Below are 16,487 nucleotides of genomic sequence, written 5' to 3'. Positions count from 1 at the left end.
CTTTTCACGCTAATGAGCCTCCTCCCAAGTCCCAGCTAGACCATTAATACTGTGATAGTGAGGAGGGAGTGATACAGCCTTATCTAAGCTCCTTTTGCAGTGATTAGTTCAACTAATCCTTTGTGCTAACAAGAGAAGTTTTGCTATTCTCTTGAAAAATAGCCGTTCTCCTTAACTTGTGTCTTACTCAGCCAAGAGCACCTGAAAAGCGGGTTAAATGATCCTATGTTGCCGCGGTGTGGCTCCACACCACGACTCATGAGTAGCCTCCCAACCAGGAGGCTACAACAAACTTCTCAGTGTCAGAAGGCTCCCCAAAAGTCACTGCACACTTGTGCGGTGCCTTATGGGTCTCCTGGGGACCAGGAGGCCCCTGAATCTTCTCACCCCAACCGGCTCTGTAACACATTGGACTAAGGACTAACTGGAAAGAGAGACATTGTCACTTAAAAACCCTGTAAATCTACAGCTGGTACTTAGCACAAGATTCATGTTTAAGCTCCTCCATCAATTACCTCACAGGCATATAAGACACCTGTGTTTCTAAAGCTAGTGACTCTGTGTGTGAGGTAGTGTGTACTGGGGGTTAGTATGGAAAATTAGCAGGGAGAGGAGTTGGTTAGCATTGGAAGAGGCGTTCTCTCTTGCAAGCAATTAGAAATACATGTAAATTTCTAATTAAAGATGAAGATGATAATGATATAACTGTGAAAGCCGGTTCTTGTCTGGGTGGTGTATGACGCCAAATAATACACACACATACAGGGAAAAGCTTATGGGATTTTACTGCTAGCAAGTAAGGCTTTCGGGGCACACCCAAATCAAGAGCGAAGACCCCCAGTTACAGGTAAGTATTTATACACAGAGGGTAGCTTAGTCATCTATCATGGTGTAACAAAAGTCTTAGAAGGAATGCAAAGCCTATCATCAGTGCAGATCCACCTTTGTTTACATCAGAATGAAACAATTGACCATCCCTTAACTTGTATCAGTTTCCCAACAGCCACCCTTTATAGCCTATTCCATTTCCCCATTCGTTGCCCCTTCCCTTATCTTCCTAGAGGTGTCAGTGAGTTATATGGGCCCCTTGTCTATGTTTCTCTCAACAGCTGCAGCAGATTTACTCCTTAAGAGGTAAAGGCTACCTCCCTGGGCAGAGAGGGCTGGGGGAATTAACCCCTTAGTTTCCAGTGTGGAAGAGGCATAGAGAGTTATGGGACTTCATATTTAGATGGCTGTACTGTGGTTCCCTAGACCTTAGTTTTAGGTTAGACTGCCCTCCCAATGTGGATGGTTTGCATGGGTATATCAATAATAAAAATACTAACATTTTTTATGTCTGTCTGTCTCTATATATCTATATCTATATATCTATCTATCAGCTAATAATATGTAATTTTTATTCTTTTAATGTTGGGTTTTAACTGATTTTAATGATTATTATTTTAATGTTTAAATGATTAATTGTAAACCATCAAGAGATGCAAGTTTTGGGTGGTATAGAAATACATTAAATAATTAATTAATACATACATAAAAGTGTGGCTTTTAAAGTGAACCGTTCTGGAACACTGGTGAAACATCCCAAGACTACCTTTGGGCTTGTGTGAGGAATTAGCGAGACTAGAATGAACAGTCCATTACAGTATCAATTTGTGCAAAGCTTTGGTCTGGAAATTAAGGCTTGAGACAGGAATACAGTACAATCGGATTTCTTTAAGGATTATTGGGGTACAGGAAATGAAACATAGTTAGACAATTGATAGGCCGAGAGCACCCATCTGATGGGGTAATCCCCCAAGGCACTGCATTCCATGTGCACTGCCTTGTTGGATATCCTGAGGCTAGGAAAACAAGTCCCAGCCTCTTTTGATTCTCACTGTTCCCAGCAGTGCGTGTTGTATAGGTACGTGGCTTGTGTGCTGAAAAAACAGAAGATGATCATCTGGGGAAATAGGTTGAACCCTGGCTTCCCCCCAACCCACCCCCAACCTCCTGAGCAGTCCTGTGAATAGCCCCATTAAGCCAGTTGTCTATATTGTCCTGCTAAGTGCTGAGAAAAATCCTAGCACATTTCTTTACGTGATCAGAAATCCAGGTAAAAAAAATCTCTCTGCTTGGAAGTACAATACAGACAACCAGTTTCCCAAATATGTATTTAAATACATTTGTAGTAAGATTTACACTCAGTCAATGGTGATTCATATCCACCCTAAGACCTTCTTTTGGCTGGTGGCACATTATCACTGTGTCATGTTAATTACCTTTTGTCTTCATTTGTTCTCTCAAACCAACTGCTTGCTAGAAATGTACAACACACAGGAGTGATGCAGTTTGTGCTTGTGGGCTGAAAATTTCAGCAATGTAAGACAAAGTCATAGAAAAATGAAAGTTTGGTAATTAGTAAAGTTAAGATGAGAAAGCGAATTCATAGCGGAAATCAAGAAGTGAATAAGCTATGTCAGTGACTTCTATGTCAACCTTTTACTTTATTAGCCTATTTGCCAACAGGCAAAAATCATGCGTAGGTACCTTAGAGTGCAGGAGCTCTAATTTTTGCATATTTGTAATTATAAAAAACTAAATTATATTATTTTATACCAAATTCTATTTTTGTGTGCTAACTAAATAAGTAAGGGCCTTCATAATTTAGTCATTTTTTGTGGTCACTACTGTTATTCCCTTGAGACTTTGGGCATGTAAAGAATTGAGAGAGGAGATGAAACTTGAAAGGAAATTCCATTGAATTCAGTTTCATTCTGAGGCAAGTGTACATAGGGCTGTAGATTTCATATCTCATACATTTTTATAGTTATATGTTGTGTTTGTTGGCTGGTCTGAGACTGTAATAAAACAACTCATTGACTGATACCTTTTTAAAGCAGTAATCAACGATCAGGGTTGAAGGTATTGCATATTTCAATTTTCCTTTCTTTAAAAAAATCTTACATTTTTCTATGACCTTACAGTGTTCTGAAATGTTTTGCATATTTAGAGCTAGTAAGGATTCCGTTTTATCAAGGTGTAGATGCTGTCACACAGGGCTACACATAGAGCAGCTTTATAGGATCTGACAAAAAGTGTCTTTCCCTCTGCTTTTCTAGAAAGGAATTCTAATTATCATGGTGAAATTGTTAACTGGGGGAAGCTGGTGCAGAATTAAAGCAAAGCTTATGTGGAGTGCAGATAAAAGAAAAAGGTTGACGGTTTTATAGCTCTTGCCAAGCTGCAAAAGGAAACATTGCAAAATCTTAGGGATTTGCGGGAAGGTATAGGGAGAATTACTATACTATATGTTTTTCTTCATGCATTATAGTCTCTGACAGTGAGTGACAACGCATATGCTAATAGGGACACTGTCATAACCTTTTTTTTACACTATTGGAAAAGGACCTGTTTCAAATGCAAGACTGACTATAATTGTATTAGCAGCTTTACTTGTCAGTTTGATCAAGGAATATGCATTCAGTTGACATTTGAACAAACCATGCAATTCAGGATGTTTCCTATGCATAATGATTTCCTATCCTTCACACTGGATCTTCTTTGAAATGCATTTCATACAAGTAGATGTAGCAACAATAAGCTTCTATTATGGCTTCCCCCTTCTTGGCAATAATAAACAATCAGCTCAAACCTACATATTTTCTCACCAAATTAAATAGGACTTTTCCTGGTATTTAGTGTTGAAAAATACAACCTAAGGCAGCAGAATATGTGGTATATGATGCTAGATTTGAAGTTATAGTGCACTTTTTGTGGTAAATGGGGATTGCAGTTCAGTTTTAATTTCAGTATATATACATTAGAGGGTTGTTCTTTTCTTTTTGACAAAATGAAAGGTTTTACTATGGAACCTTGTTAATTGTCTCTTAATTCCACAAGAAAATTAACACAGAGGAAGGGGTAAGAAGCTCCCATTTATCTCAAGTGTTATACAATGTTGTTTTTGATGATGACAATCCATTAAAATTCACCCAGAAGGAAAGCATTTTATGCACAATTTCCCTCTTCCTGACTGTGCTTTCCATTACTGAAGATTCCCAAAATATGTCTGTGATACATAAATCTATAAATAAATTCCTTAGCATTTAACAAGACATCAGAGACCATAAACCTCAACATCTGAAAGTAGACAGTTTCTCCTGACATCATTTTCATATAAGAGATGTGTGTTTTATGCTCTGCTGAGTGATGTAATCCTCAGGCTGACCCTCATGTGCTTTTATCATCATATGATACTAGACTAAATGTACAAAGGCCTTTGTACAAAGGCTCTCTGTTTATAAATTGGATGGTTTTAAATTAGAACTTGTTTTCTTCCAACAATAATTTTCAGCTTAGGATCTATTCAGGTGGTAGTACCCTAACCATTTATGTAGTTTTCTCGTGCAGTTAATAAGACGATCATAAGCAAAACAGAAATAAATTTGAGGTCATTCGCACAATCAAAAAATGTGTTCTGCCTGGGTTTGGAAGCCATTTGGGAGCCAACTTGCCTTCTCCCCCAGAAAACACAGAAATGCTGCTGGGAGTGCAGATCATGCTCCCAGATTATCCGCGCTGCACCACAGAGCTCTGGAGGCTGGAACGATGCATCCCAGCTTCCAGGTATCCTACAATGCACTGCGCCACGAACATGGTGCTTTGTGTTGGAAATCCAGCTCCAGATGGCATCGACCTTTTGCACCAGTAACCCTAATGACCACTAGGGGCATTGGGAATAGAGATAGATAATTAGGATCAGCATTCCCTCTAACAGAGAATTCCAGAGTTTGTTGACTACAACTCCCAGCATCCCCACCTATGATGGCCTTTGGCTGGGAATTATGGGAGTTGAAGTCAACAAAATCTGGGATTCCCTGTTAGAGGGAACACTGGTTAGGGTCTCCTTCTCTTTTCCTATTTATCTCTGCCTCTATGACCCCTCTCTTGATAGAATGTACTCAGGAACTTCCTGGGAATGACTGCCTCCTCCTCCTTCCTATAATGCTTTTAGCTCACTTTCTGAGCACCATGCTTCTAGGAGTCCCTCCCTGACCAATGTTAGCCATAAGTTAGATATATCATCATGTACTTCTGAATAAAGTAGATTAGTTTAACCTTACATGAATCTCCATGCTTATCATTTACAAGCTGTTGCCCCTGAGACCCTGTTAACTTCTGCTGTAATAGGAGTGAGTTAGCTCCTGGAAATACTCTGCTATTTAACCTATTACCCCCAACACACTGAAGGGATTCCTCATCAGACAGGTGCTTTAGGCACCCATTTCTGTGTCATGCACCATGAGGAGACACACAATCCAAGCAGCCAAATTAACGGAGCACTTGCTCCCTTAATCTCTTAACCTCATCTAAGAGCCGGTCTTAAAAGCACGGTTAGGCTGGGCAAGAGCTCCAGGAACAGTGTGGATCCAATGTTTAAACAAACAATGGAACAGCTTACCTGTGCATGTTACATGGAGACCACACGCAGTTCAGGCAATAGGCTACCTCTGCATCAACTGCTGCCAGAGCTCTGGGATAAGAGAAATCAAGAGGAAGGGTTGCATAGTCCAGGCTGCATAGTACAGTCAGAATCATCGTGCTTGAAAGCATGAATGATTCTGACTGGCTCGGAATCTGTACAGATGAGAAACAATGATGTCAACATGCACAAACCATCAGTAAGCCATCTTTGCAGATTCATGGACATCTTTGCTTTTGCTGCATTTAGCACAGTGAGCACACTATCTCCAATTTTATAGGATGCCAGTTCAAGACAAGAGCCAATTCCTCGTATGAAAAGCTCAAAAAGACAAAACTAAACTAAACTAAAGGTCATGTTTTATTTAAGATCCATTCTCATTGCAGGAATTAGCTCCACAGTAGCCTGCAGTGGAGAGAGCCAACAACCTTGCCTCATGGAGGACATGAGCTTCTGTTCCTGTGCAATGATTTAGTGCTGGCTGTCGTATGTGTGTATTGACCATAGCATATACAGTATGGCATGCTTTTTATTTTTTGGCATCTGGCTTTGGCTATTCTGGCATTTAGTCTTTTACATATAACTGAGAATCTCATGCATTTCCTGAAATGAATCATAGATGTACAACTGATTCCTGAGCATTCAGTTGATTTTTAGGAGCTTTTGCATGCCCTTTCATAAAGCTGCATTACATCTGAAGCATATCACACTAGAGGAGTTACAGCTGATTCCTCCTGAGTGAGAATGCTGATTTCTAAGGGACTTTATGACAACTTTGGACTTGCTATGTGCATCTGTGTTTGGAGGTCCACAATGGGAATTGGTGCATTTGGTATTGTTACTAAATTCATATTTATGAGCTTCTTCTAAACCCAGTAGCATACCTTGACATCTTCCCTGCCTTGACTTTTTTTGCTGAGCAAGTACAGTGTCATTTCTTGAGGAACATTGTCATAATTGTGTCATTTGGAGTGACACATTTTACATTGTGTTAAATTTTAAATTGTTTTGTGTTGCTTTTATTGTAAACTAACCAGAGACATAGGTTTTGGATGGTATATCAATAGGTGACAAAAAGAAATAATTTCTATTTTGCATTAGTCTATGAATCACACCTCATGCTGGTCCATCTAGCCCTGCATTGCCTATTCTGAGTGCCAGGGATCTCAAGCAGGGGGCTTTCCCAGGCCTCCTACCAATTTTCCTTTAACTATCTGGTCATTGTCACACCTGCTTTATTCACATCTATCTTGGACTTGTGTGACATGCTCTACATGTGCTTGCAAGATTGCCTGGAAACTTCTATCTGAGGTCTAATGGAGGGGAAGTCTTAGGGACTCTGTAACTTTACTACTGCATCAGTTTCATTGGCTCCTGATTTATTCTTGATCCCAGTTCAAGGTGTTGTTATCCAGGTGGTTTGGGACCAAGATATTTAAAGGCCTGTACCTGCACAGTCCTGCTCTGCCACAGGGGTAGTCCTGCTCTATGTCCTACTGCTGATGGAAGCGCAGCTGATGTATCCACCCAAGACAGGACCTTCTCCACTGTGGTCCACACAAGCTCTGAAACTCCCTTTATTCAGAGGCTTGCATGCTTCCCTCCTTGATAACATTCTAGCACTTGATGCAGATCATACTGCTTTGCCATGACTGAACTTTTTACATGAGCGTTTTCCCCAAAATATTGGACCTGTGCTGTTGTCTGTATTTTAAAATTTATAATGGAAATGTACACTCCCTTTTAATATTTCTTTAGTAGAACAGAACGTATGGGATTTAAATATTTCAATAAACAAACTAGAAGTTTTCTGGTGTGAACCTGGTATCGTATGCAGGTAGATATGTGGTTCCTTTAGGCCAGCTGTCACATAAAAGAAATAATCATTGCATTGCTGTATATTAGCATGTATATTGCATAATCGGATGCTACGGTAGTACTACCTTTTAATACAAATCACAATGTTACATTCTCACATCATGTATTTGCATAGTTTTCAGACTGTAGCCATATGCTGGTTCTTCATCCATGAAGCAGAAAAGTCAGTGGCAGACTACCACTACCAGCAAAAAGGTTTGACACTTAAGAGTATGCTCAACCATATGACATTGCATGATTATTCCAGTCCCACCTGAAGATACCAGACTCAACTTGGGACCTTCTGCATGCAAAGTAGATGCTTTTCCACTGAGCTACAGTCTTTCCCCCAGGTCTTTCCCCCAGTAGAGGAATGGAAATCTTAATAACATTTTAATTGGATTTAATTTTATTCCCTTTTTCTTTTTCTTTTCTGTTTTAGTTTTCAAATTGTTCCTCCCATTCTAGTCTTCAAGGTGGAATGCAAGTCTGATCTTTATTTAGATCTACAACTTAAATAAATAAATGCAAAGCTTTGGTCAGAGGATTGCAGTTTAATACTGACAGATTCCCTAGCACAAGTATTTATTTCCCTTTCAAACACAAGGTGGCAATGTTTCAAAATTAACTGAACATTTTGATCTGGAGAACTCACACTTCAAGGCATAACTGACTTATTTTGTTTTGAAAGGGTTGCCCTTTAAAGAACCAGCTGATTTGAGAGGAAAAGAAGTTTCCAAGGTAGCATGAGCATAGATCTTTAAATAAACGTGCTTCTTCATAACAAATTAATGCCAAAAATACTCCTCATAAGGTGAAAGTTCAAGGAATTTAACTTCTGAATTTTGTATATGTAGTAAATGCATATATTGCTATTGATTGTATATGTAATGTATCTCAGTTTTCCAAGAATGAAAGTCAAAGTGATGTTTGAGCCACAACACTCTCTGAGGTAAATTAGGCTGGAAGCCAGTGATTTGTCTCAGACTATCTCGTAAGCCCCTATACTACTGATGTGCTACACTGGGTGTGTCTTATTGTTTTAAGACTATTTCATTAGTACAGCATGCACAGCTAGTTAGAACTGTCCCAGTAGCACCAATATTAGAGAAGTTCATTGTAGACACTTCCCCTTAAGTGATAACAATAATGGTATAAAACCATCATCATCATTATTTTTCTAGGTAAAGCATTTTTGAGATTTTGTTGTTGTTAAAAAGCAGAATATACATAATAGTAGTAAGTACAATAGCAGTGAGGACTGATTGCAAAGATGGTTTGTTCTCTCTCCAGCAGTGGAACGAAATTTCCTTTCAGTATGAAAAACTCTCCTGTACATTGCACTAGTTTTGTTGTTGAACTACACTGTGGCACGTATTTGTGGAAAGAGTTAACACTGTCCAAATGCAGGAGGGGGGCTCTTCTGCAAATGCAGCTCTACTTTTATCGCTCGCCCCATAGCAAATATTTGCTATATTTGTCTCTAGTTTTCAAAATGACAGTGTTGAACCAACCACTTTTCTGCTTCAGCAATCAAAGCAAGTGGTCAGATATAGTTTTGCTGAGAGAGATGGTCCTATGGGAGCTTGCTAGTAGCATCCTCCAACTGGACGACTCAGATAATGTTTCAGATTATGTTTCTTTTAGATTGTGAGCCCTTTGGGGACAGGGATCCATTCATCTTATTTATTATTTCTCTGTGTAAACCTCCCTGAGCCATTTTTGGAAGGGTGGTATAGAAATCGAATGAATGAATGCATGAATAAATAATAAAAGAAAAGAAAAATAATAATAAAGAGAAAAATCCAAAAGGGGTCTTATTGGCTAGCAATACTTTGGGATGCTATTTCATAATGAAGATAGATCATCCTGGAGAGAATCTATCTATGTGGTTGCTAAGAGTCGACACTGACTGAAGGGCACTTAATCAATGAAACAATCAAATCAATCCCTTACCTCATCACATAAAGATGAATGCTACCTTACACAGAGTCTATTAGTCCTTCTTTGAATGACACTACCCTCACCCACGTGATTAGGAAGGAGACATGCCAAGAGAGCTTGGTTATCCTGGCCCTCCCAGCACATCCCTTTAGAGCAGTGGGGGACTGTTCCACGTGCTCCACGAATGTCTTGATGCCCTAGCCGCACGTCCCTTTATTGCATGGGGAGGGGAGGTTTGTTCATATGAATGGCCCCTCTACATGCACTCCAAATACTTGTCTAAACTAGTATTGTGGTGATGGGAGAAAGGATCTTCTCAGTCACAGTTGCCTTGATTACAGAACTCTTCCTTGTGCTTACAATAATTAACCTTTTCCGAGCCAAAGACCTTTAATTTCCACACACTTAATATTTTGTGAGATTCTGACATAGTTTATTGCTTTTATGCCACTATTGTCATGCTTTCATAATTTATTGTTTTGCTAACAAATCTAATCACCGTGCAATGCTCTCACTCCATTGAAGGGTGCTATATAATATGAACTTACGAAGGTGCCTTCTGCTAGTCAAATCATTGGTCCATCTAGTGCAGTATTGCATACACTGACTAGCAATGGCTTTTGAGGGTGTCAGTCAGAACTTCCCCCACCCCCACAGGAAGATGAGATGCCAAAGAATTAAATCTGGAGTCTTCTGGATGAAAAGCAGGTTTTCTACCACTGAGCTACAGACCCTCCCTTAATAGCAACTCTACTCCTGAAGAGGGGGGAAATCACGAGCCAGCATGGTGTAGTGGTTAGAGTGCTAGAATAGGACCGAGGAGACCAGAGTTCAAATCCCCCTTCAGCCATGAGACTTGCTGGGTGTCTCTGGGCCATTCACTTCTCTCTCAGCCTAACCTACTTCACAGGGTCGCTGTGAGGAGAAACCTAAGTATGTAGTACACCACTCTGGGCTCCTGGGAGGAAATGTAAATGTTTGGAAACAACTTATCTTTCAGAAACTGATAATAAATTATGCTAGATTAAGAGAAAACTGCACACTCCTATAGACAATACAATACAAATAGTCTTCATTTGCAGTTGAACACTTCTTGTGTATCTAGTATACCGCTCTGGGTTCCTTGGAGGAAGAGCGGGATATAAATGTAAAAAATAAATAAATAGAATAAATTTGAAGGAAGGAAATTCAATATCCTAAATACAAGGGAATTTAATTGTTGCTGTGTCTAATTGACTATAGATACTGCTATTCCTTGCTGTGCTGCCATCTAGTGACTACTTTGTTATTTCTCTAAACTATACTGTATAATAACTCACTGCAATCATTTCAGCTAGAAGACAGGTACGTGTTAATAACGGTGACTACAGGATACGCAAGGCAACATTGGCATTCCTGATTGATCAGCACTGTTGCACACATGGAAGCCAGGTCCAGCAGAGTTGTGCAAAGCACAGTTGCACAATCACTTAGAAACAGCAGGCCTGCACTTGCACAGCTTTACTTATATTTGAAACAATGAACGCTTCACTGTGCAAGTGAAATATACTTGGACATTATTATACTTGGATTTCCAAAAAGCTTTTGACAAAAGTTCCACAGCAAAGGCTCTTGATTAAACTTGGTCATGGGATTAAGGGACAGGTTCATGTACGGATTGGTAACTGGTTGAAGGGCAGGAAACACAGTGTAGGAATAAATGGACAGTTTTCACAATGGAGGCAGGTAGGAAGTGGGGATCTTCAGGGATCGGTACTGGGACCAGTGCCCTTTAATTTGTTCATAAATTATCTAGAAGTTGGGGTAAGCAGCAAAGTGGCCAAATTTGCAGATGACACTGAACTATTTAGGGCTGTGAAATCCACAATAGATTGTGAGGAGCTCCAAAAAGGATCTCTCCATACTGGGCGAGTGGTAACTGCAAATGCAACTCGATGTAAGCAAGTGCAAAGTGATACATATTGGGGCAAAAAAGCAAACCCCAGGTTCATACACACTGAAGGGGTCTGGCTGCTTTTGATGCTTCCAGGTTCAGAAACACATGGAAAGATATTACATTAACAATTCTCCATTGAAGGGCAAAGTTATTGTGTGTGTGTGTGTGTGTGTGTGTGTGTGTGTGCGCGCGCGCGCGCGGTGGGGGATACACACATACAGACACACAGTCACTTTAGAATAATTCTCATAAATAAAATTAGTGAGGGGTGGGGAACCCTGTCACCTTGATACTTGCTTGTGCATTTAAATATCTCACTTCACTTGTACTATCCTAAATGATGAGATCAGGTTACAATGTTTCTCATTTTATCCTCAGAATGATGCCATGATTTCAGCAGCTTGCCTAGGGAGACAGCAAGCTTAAAAGGATTTTAACATGCATCTCTAACTTCCACCCACTTTTAAAATTAATTTTATATAACATCTACGTGCACAAACCTTGTTTCCTTCCACCTAAAAATAACTTCTGGAAAGCAAGCCAGATGTGACATCTAAGTAAGTGTCAAACAAGACAGACAGGAAGGACGACTTAGGAAGGAGCTCTCAAGGATCACATTCCCTGTACAGAGAGCCTTGCTGTCATTACCTTTGATAAACAGCTACTGCAGAAAGAGTAGATGGCAGGAAGTGGTTCTGTCAAATTGCGCAGAATAGCCAATAAATTTGACACGGGTGATAACACTTGTGTAGGCTAAACAGAAATAATCTGCTTGCTGTATGTAAACAGGAGTGCTCAGGGTAACGTTACAGCACAAGGCCAGAAACCCATTCTGGCAGAAACCCATTCCCCACACCTTTTTTAACAGAACCCAACAATATCAGTAATCGGGATTAAGAATTATCCTTTGTTATTTAAATGCTTTCATGTTCACATGTATTACATTGCCTTGGGAGTCTTTTGGGGGCAACAAAGCAAATTAGTAAATTTATTGACCTATGTAGACATTAAAAACCTTTTCATAAAGGTCTGTTGCTCAGTGGTAGGACACATGCTTTGAATGCAGAATCAGGGTCAGCCCCTGGCATGTCCAGGTAGTGCAATGAAAGACCTGTCTGAAACCCTAGAGAACCTCTACCAATCAGTGAAGACAACATTGAATAGATGGATCAATGGTCTGACTCAGTACCTGGCAGTTTCCTATGTAGAGTCACTGAGACCCATTTCCTGCTCTGAGGTGTAGCAGATCTCCCAGTGTCTCTGACAGTGGGCCTTTTTTCTAGGTCTGCTTCCAGGGATCCATGTCAGCTGGACATGTAGCAACTGAACCACTCTCCAAGGAAAATTAACAATAACCTTCAATATATTAGGCCAGGGGTTCTCAAATGAAGGTCCTAAGACGTTGTTGGATTATAACTCCCATCAGCCCCAGTCACAATATCCAAAGGCTCTGTATTTCTGGCTGAAACTGGAGAAGCATGCTCAGTCCTTGCTAGTTTCAGATGGCACTCCAACTAATTATTACTAACAGACAGAGTCAGACCATAGGTCCATCTAGCTCAGCACCGTCTACATAGACTGGCAGTGGCTTATCCAAGGTTGCAGGCAGGAATCTCTCTCAGCCCTATCTTGGAGAAGCCAGGGAGGGAACTTGAAACCTTCTGCTCTTCCCAGAGTGGCTCCACCCTTTAAAGAGAATATCTTACAGTGCTCACATATGTAGTTTCCCATTCATATGCAACTAGGGTGGACCCTGCTTAGCTAAGGGGATAAGTCATGTTTGCTACCAGAAGACCAGCTCTCCTCTCAGTAGTAGAATGAGGGATCAGGATACTAGATCTTCTAAAGTCAATCCTTATCCCATAACAAAAAGCTATCACTATATAATCCAGTCATTTTTTGTCTGTCAAGAGCTTCACTATAGCCCAGCAACAAGTCCTCAGCATTAAACTGCAGATCTCTCAAGACATGTGGGAGTAAGTGTTACGTTAGTAGAAAGTTCCTTCCTCCAAGATTAACTACTGATACATCGGTTAGCCTGAGATTTCTAACCTTTGTTAAAATTGAAAGGTTGTACAGGTGAAACTCGGAAAATTAGAATATTGTGCAAAAGTCCATTAATTTCAGTAATGCAAATTAAAAGGTGAAACTGATATATGAGACAGACGCATTACATGCAAAGCGAGATAAGTCAAGCCTTAATTTGTTATAATTGTGATGATCATGGCGTACAGCTCATGAAAACCCCAAATCCACAATCTCAGAAAATTAGAATATTACATGGAACCACATCGGACCTCTGAAAAGTATACAGTGTACTGTGCTTGATTGGCCAGCAAACTCGCCTGACCTGACCCCATAGAGAATCTATGGGGCATTGCCAAGAGAAGGATGAGAGACATGAGACCAAACAATGCAGAATTGCTGAAGGCCGCTAATGAAGCATCCTGGTCTTCCATAATACCTCATCAGTGCCACAGGCTGATAGCATCCATGCCACGCCGCATTGAGGCAGTAATTGCTGCAAAAGGGGCCCAAACCAAGTACTGAATACATATGCATGCTTATACTTTTCAGAGGTCCAATATTGTTCTATTCTTCAATCCTTGTCTTCTTGGTTCCATGTAATATTCTAATTTTCTGAGATTGTGGATTTGGGGTTTTCATGAGCTGTACGCCATGATCATCACAATTATAACAAATTAAGGCTTGACTTATCTCGCTTTGCATGTAATGTGTCTGTCTCATATATCAGTTTCGCCTTTTAATTTGCATTACTGAAATTAATGGACTTTTGCACGATATTCTAATTTTCCGAGTTTCACCTGTAAATCCCTGCTTCACCATTATGGTCAGACTGGCATCTAGATAGAAGATTAACAATGTTTCTAGTGATAATAGGGCCAGAAGAGTATGAAATAAACTTGGGTAAAACAGACACACTTTATTACACATGGGAAATTTGGGAACACACCAGGGGCCGGGGGGGGGGGGGCGGTTTGGAGAAGCAACAGGTGTTTCAAAATAGTTATTGTTTCTGAATCACTGGAAAACAGACATGGACTAAATGCTTATCCTAAATCCTAAGGAGAAAGGAGAGAAATGATTCTTTCCATTGCTCCTGCTAACTGGGCAAAGAGGCACCTTATTAAAGTGGTGTTTCTCTTTATTTAGCAGGGAAAGCAACTGCCCTTATCCATCCCCAGCACAGTACCCCTGCAGTGGTACTGGAGTGTGAGACCTTTGGGGACAGGGATCCATCTCTATTTAATTTAATTAATTAATTTATGTATTTCTATATTCTCTTTGGAAACATTTGTTGTTCTTGTTGTAAGTTCTATGTTATTTACAAATAATAAATAATTGCTAGAGATTTACTAGTCTGCAATTATTCTATTATAATATGGCAAAATAAATGGGGAAAAATAAAATAGTAAATCCTGTCCGTGACACATTCCAAATCAGGGAGGTTAGTTATTTATACATTAAACAAGAACATCCAACTTCAATAAAGCTCAATAAAGAGAAAGAAAAACTCATTGCTAATATTATCCTTTTAACATATATTTGGTATATTTTCAGAGTGTGTTTTACACACACACACACACACACACACACACACACACACACACACTCATTTAGGTAGCTGGTTAATTCTACTGTATACATCTATTTATATAGGAACATAGTCAAAGAGATTAGAACATCCTTTCAGAGGAAATATCAATTGCAGACTTGCATGAATGAATACACCATAAAAGACACAGGAGATGAATTAAAAGACAGCCACAGTGAGACGTCATGGATATATACTGACAGGCTTGGACTAGGGAGACTGGAATCAAAACTCTGTTTAACTTGCTGGTGGCTGTGATCTCCCAGTCTAACCTGGTTTTTACCAGAAGAAAGTAGGATTGTTTCCAAATATGCCACTCTGAGCTTCTTGGATCAAGATAGAAATGTGACAAATAAACTATGTTACAAATTGCCTTAAACAGCTGTAACAGACTAAAACTTTATAACATATCTTCATTCCATTGAAATGCAACACTTCTGAAATGCAACACCTCCAGCTGCAGAATCACAATGCCTCTAAATAGGCGAACAACAGCAAGAGAGCGAGCATGCCTTTACCTCTTGTTTGTGGGCTTTCCAGAGGCATCTGATGGGCCACTGTGTGAAACAGATGCTGGGCATGATAGGCCTTGGGCCTGATCCAATTGGGTTGTTTTTATGTTTGAGTACTGAAAGACCAGTGTGCCCTGAGAGGAAGGCAAGAAAGGAGGTGCCCAGGCCAGGGAGCTCTTGTCTTCAGTTCCTGAAAAGACCAACAGCCTGAGACGTTTTATTAATCTTCTGTAATTTGCTTCTTTTAATATTGTAAACCGCTTTGGGTGCCTTTGTCAAGGCAGAAAGGTGGTATAAAAATGTAGTAAGTAAATAAATAAATAAGTAAGTAAGTAATATAGCCAAACTTAAGCACTTTTAAGTTGGGAAATGACTTAATTAGCAAGCCAGAGGTTGCTAGTTCAAATCCCCTCTGGTTCCTATATTGGGGAGCAGTGATATAGGAAGATGCTGAAAGGCATCATCTCATAATGCGTGGGAGACAATAGTAAACTCCTCCTGTATTCTACCAAAGAAAACCACATGGCTCTGTAGTTGCCAGGAGTCGACACTGACTTTGATGGCACACTTCACCTTTATCTCAATGCAATAATTTCATAGACTTTCTCCCACTGAAATAAAAGAGACATAAGTGTTTAACCTTGGCTCAGTAGTGGCCAGTGAGTGCCATCCCAGCACTGGCCAAGTGAATACAACTTTAAATGGCAGCTAACTTACCCAGCGCCAGTTCTCGGTATGCTCTATGGCGGGGTGTGGAACCTTGGCCCTCCAGCTATTTTTGAACTACAACTCCCATCATCCCCAGCCACAATGGCTGGGGATGGTGGGAGTTGTACTTCAAAAACAGCTGGAGGGCCAAGGTTCCTCAACTCTGCTCTATGGGGTCATGTCACCCATACCAGCATCCTGTGGGGAGGTTGCCTCGCCCCTCTTGCTTAGTTGGCCCGCACACTGTGCTAACACTTCAAATGGCATGCTTGGAGGCCAACCAAGAAGCGGACTTAGTGGTCACTACTGCTTTGGCTGATGTGCCTATAATGTAGAAGATGATCCTAAATGGAGAACAGAGCATGCTAGTTTTTTAAAGCCATTATGAAGTCTAGGAACACTTCAGCAACACAATGAACAGCACAATTCAAAGACAAACCAGTCAGA

General features: G+C 40.2%; 1 protein-coding gene across 2 annotated transcripts in view; it reads right to left on the bottom strand.

Annotated features, from left to right (window-relative positions):
• LOC128341719 (protein bicaudal D homolog 2-like) overlaps positions 1-16,487 on the bottom strand; it is a 314,941-nt gene that overhangs the window by 164,389 nt on the left and 134,065 nt on the right. Inside the window, exon 8 of one of the 2 annotated variants that reach the window (XM_053288165.1) lies at positions 5,486-5,518. The exons of the other annotated variant lie outside the window; for it this stretch is intronic. Coding sequence (XP_053144140.1) covers positions 5,501-5,518 — 18 coding nt within the window. The 3' untranslated portion in view covers positions 5,486-5,500. Of the gene's footprint in view, positions 1-5,485; positions 5,519-16,487 lie in introns of those variants that run through there. 2 annotated transcript variants of the gene reach the window in all.

This window comes from Hemicordylus capensis, chromosome 2, assembly GCF_027244095.1.
Source record: "Hemicordylus capensis ecotype Gifberg chromosome 2, rHemCap1.1.pri, whole genome shotgun sequence".
Classification (NCBI taxonomy): Eukaryota; Metazoa; Chordata; class Lepidosauria; order Squamata; family Cordylidae; genus Hemicordylus; species Hemicordylus capensis.
Note: the sequence above shows the minus strand (reverse complement) of the source record. Positions and strands in the feature narration are given on the sequence as shown.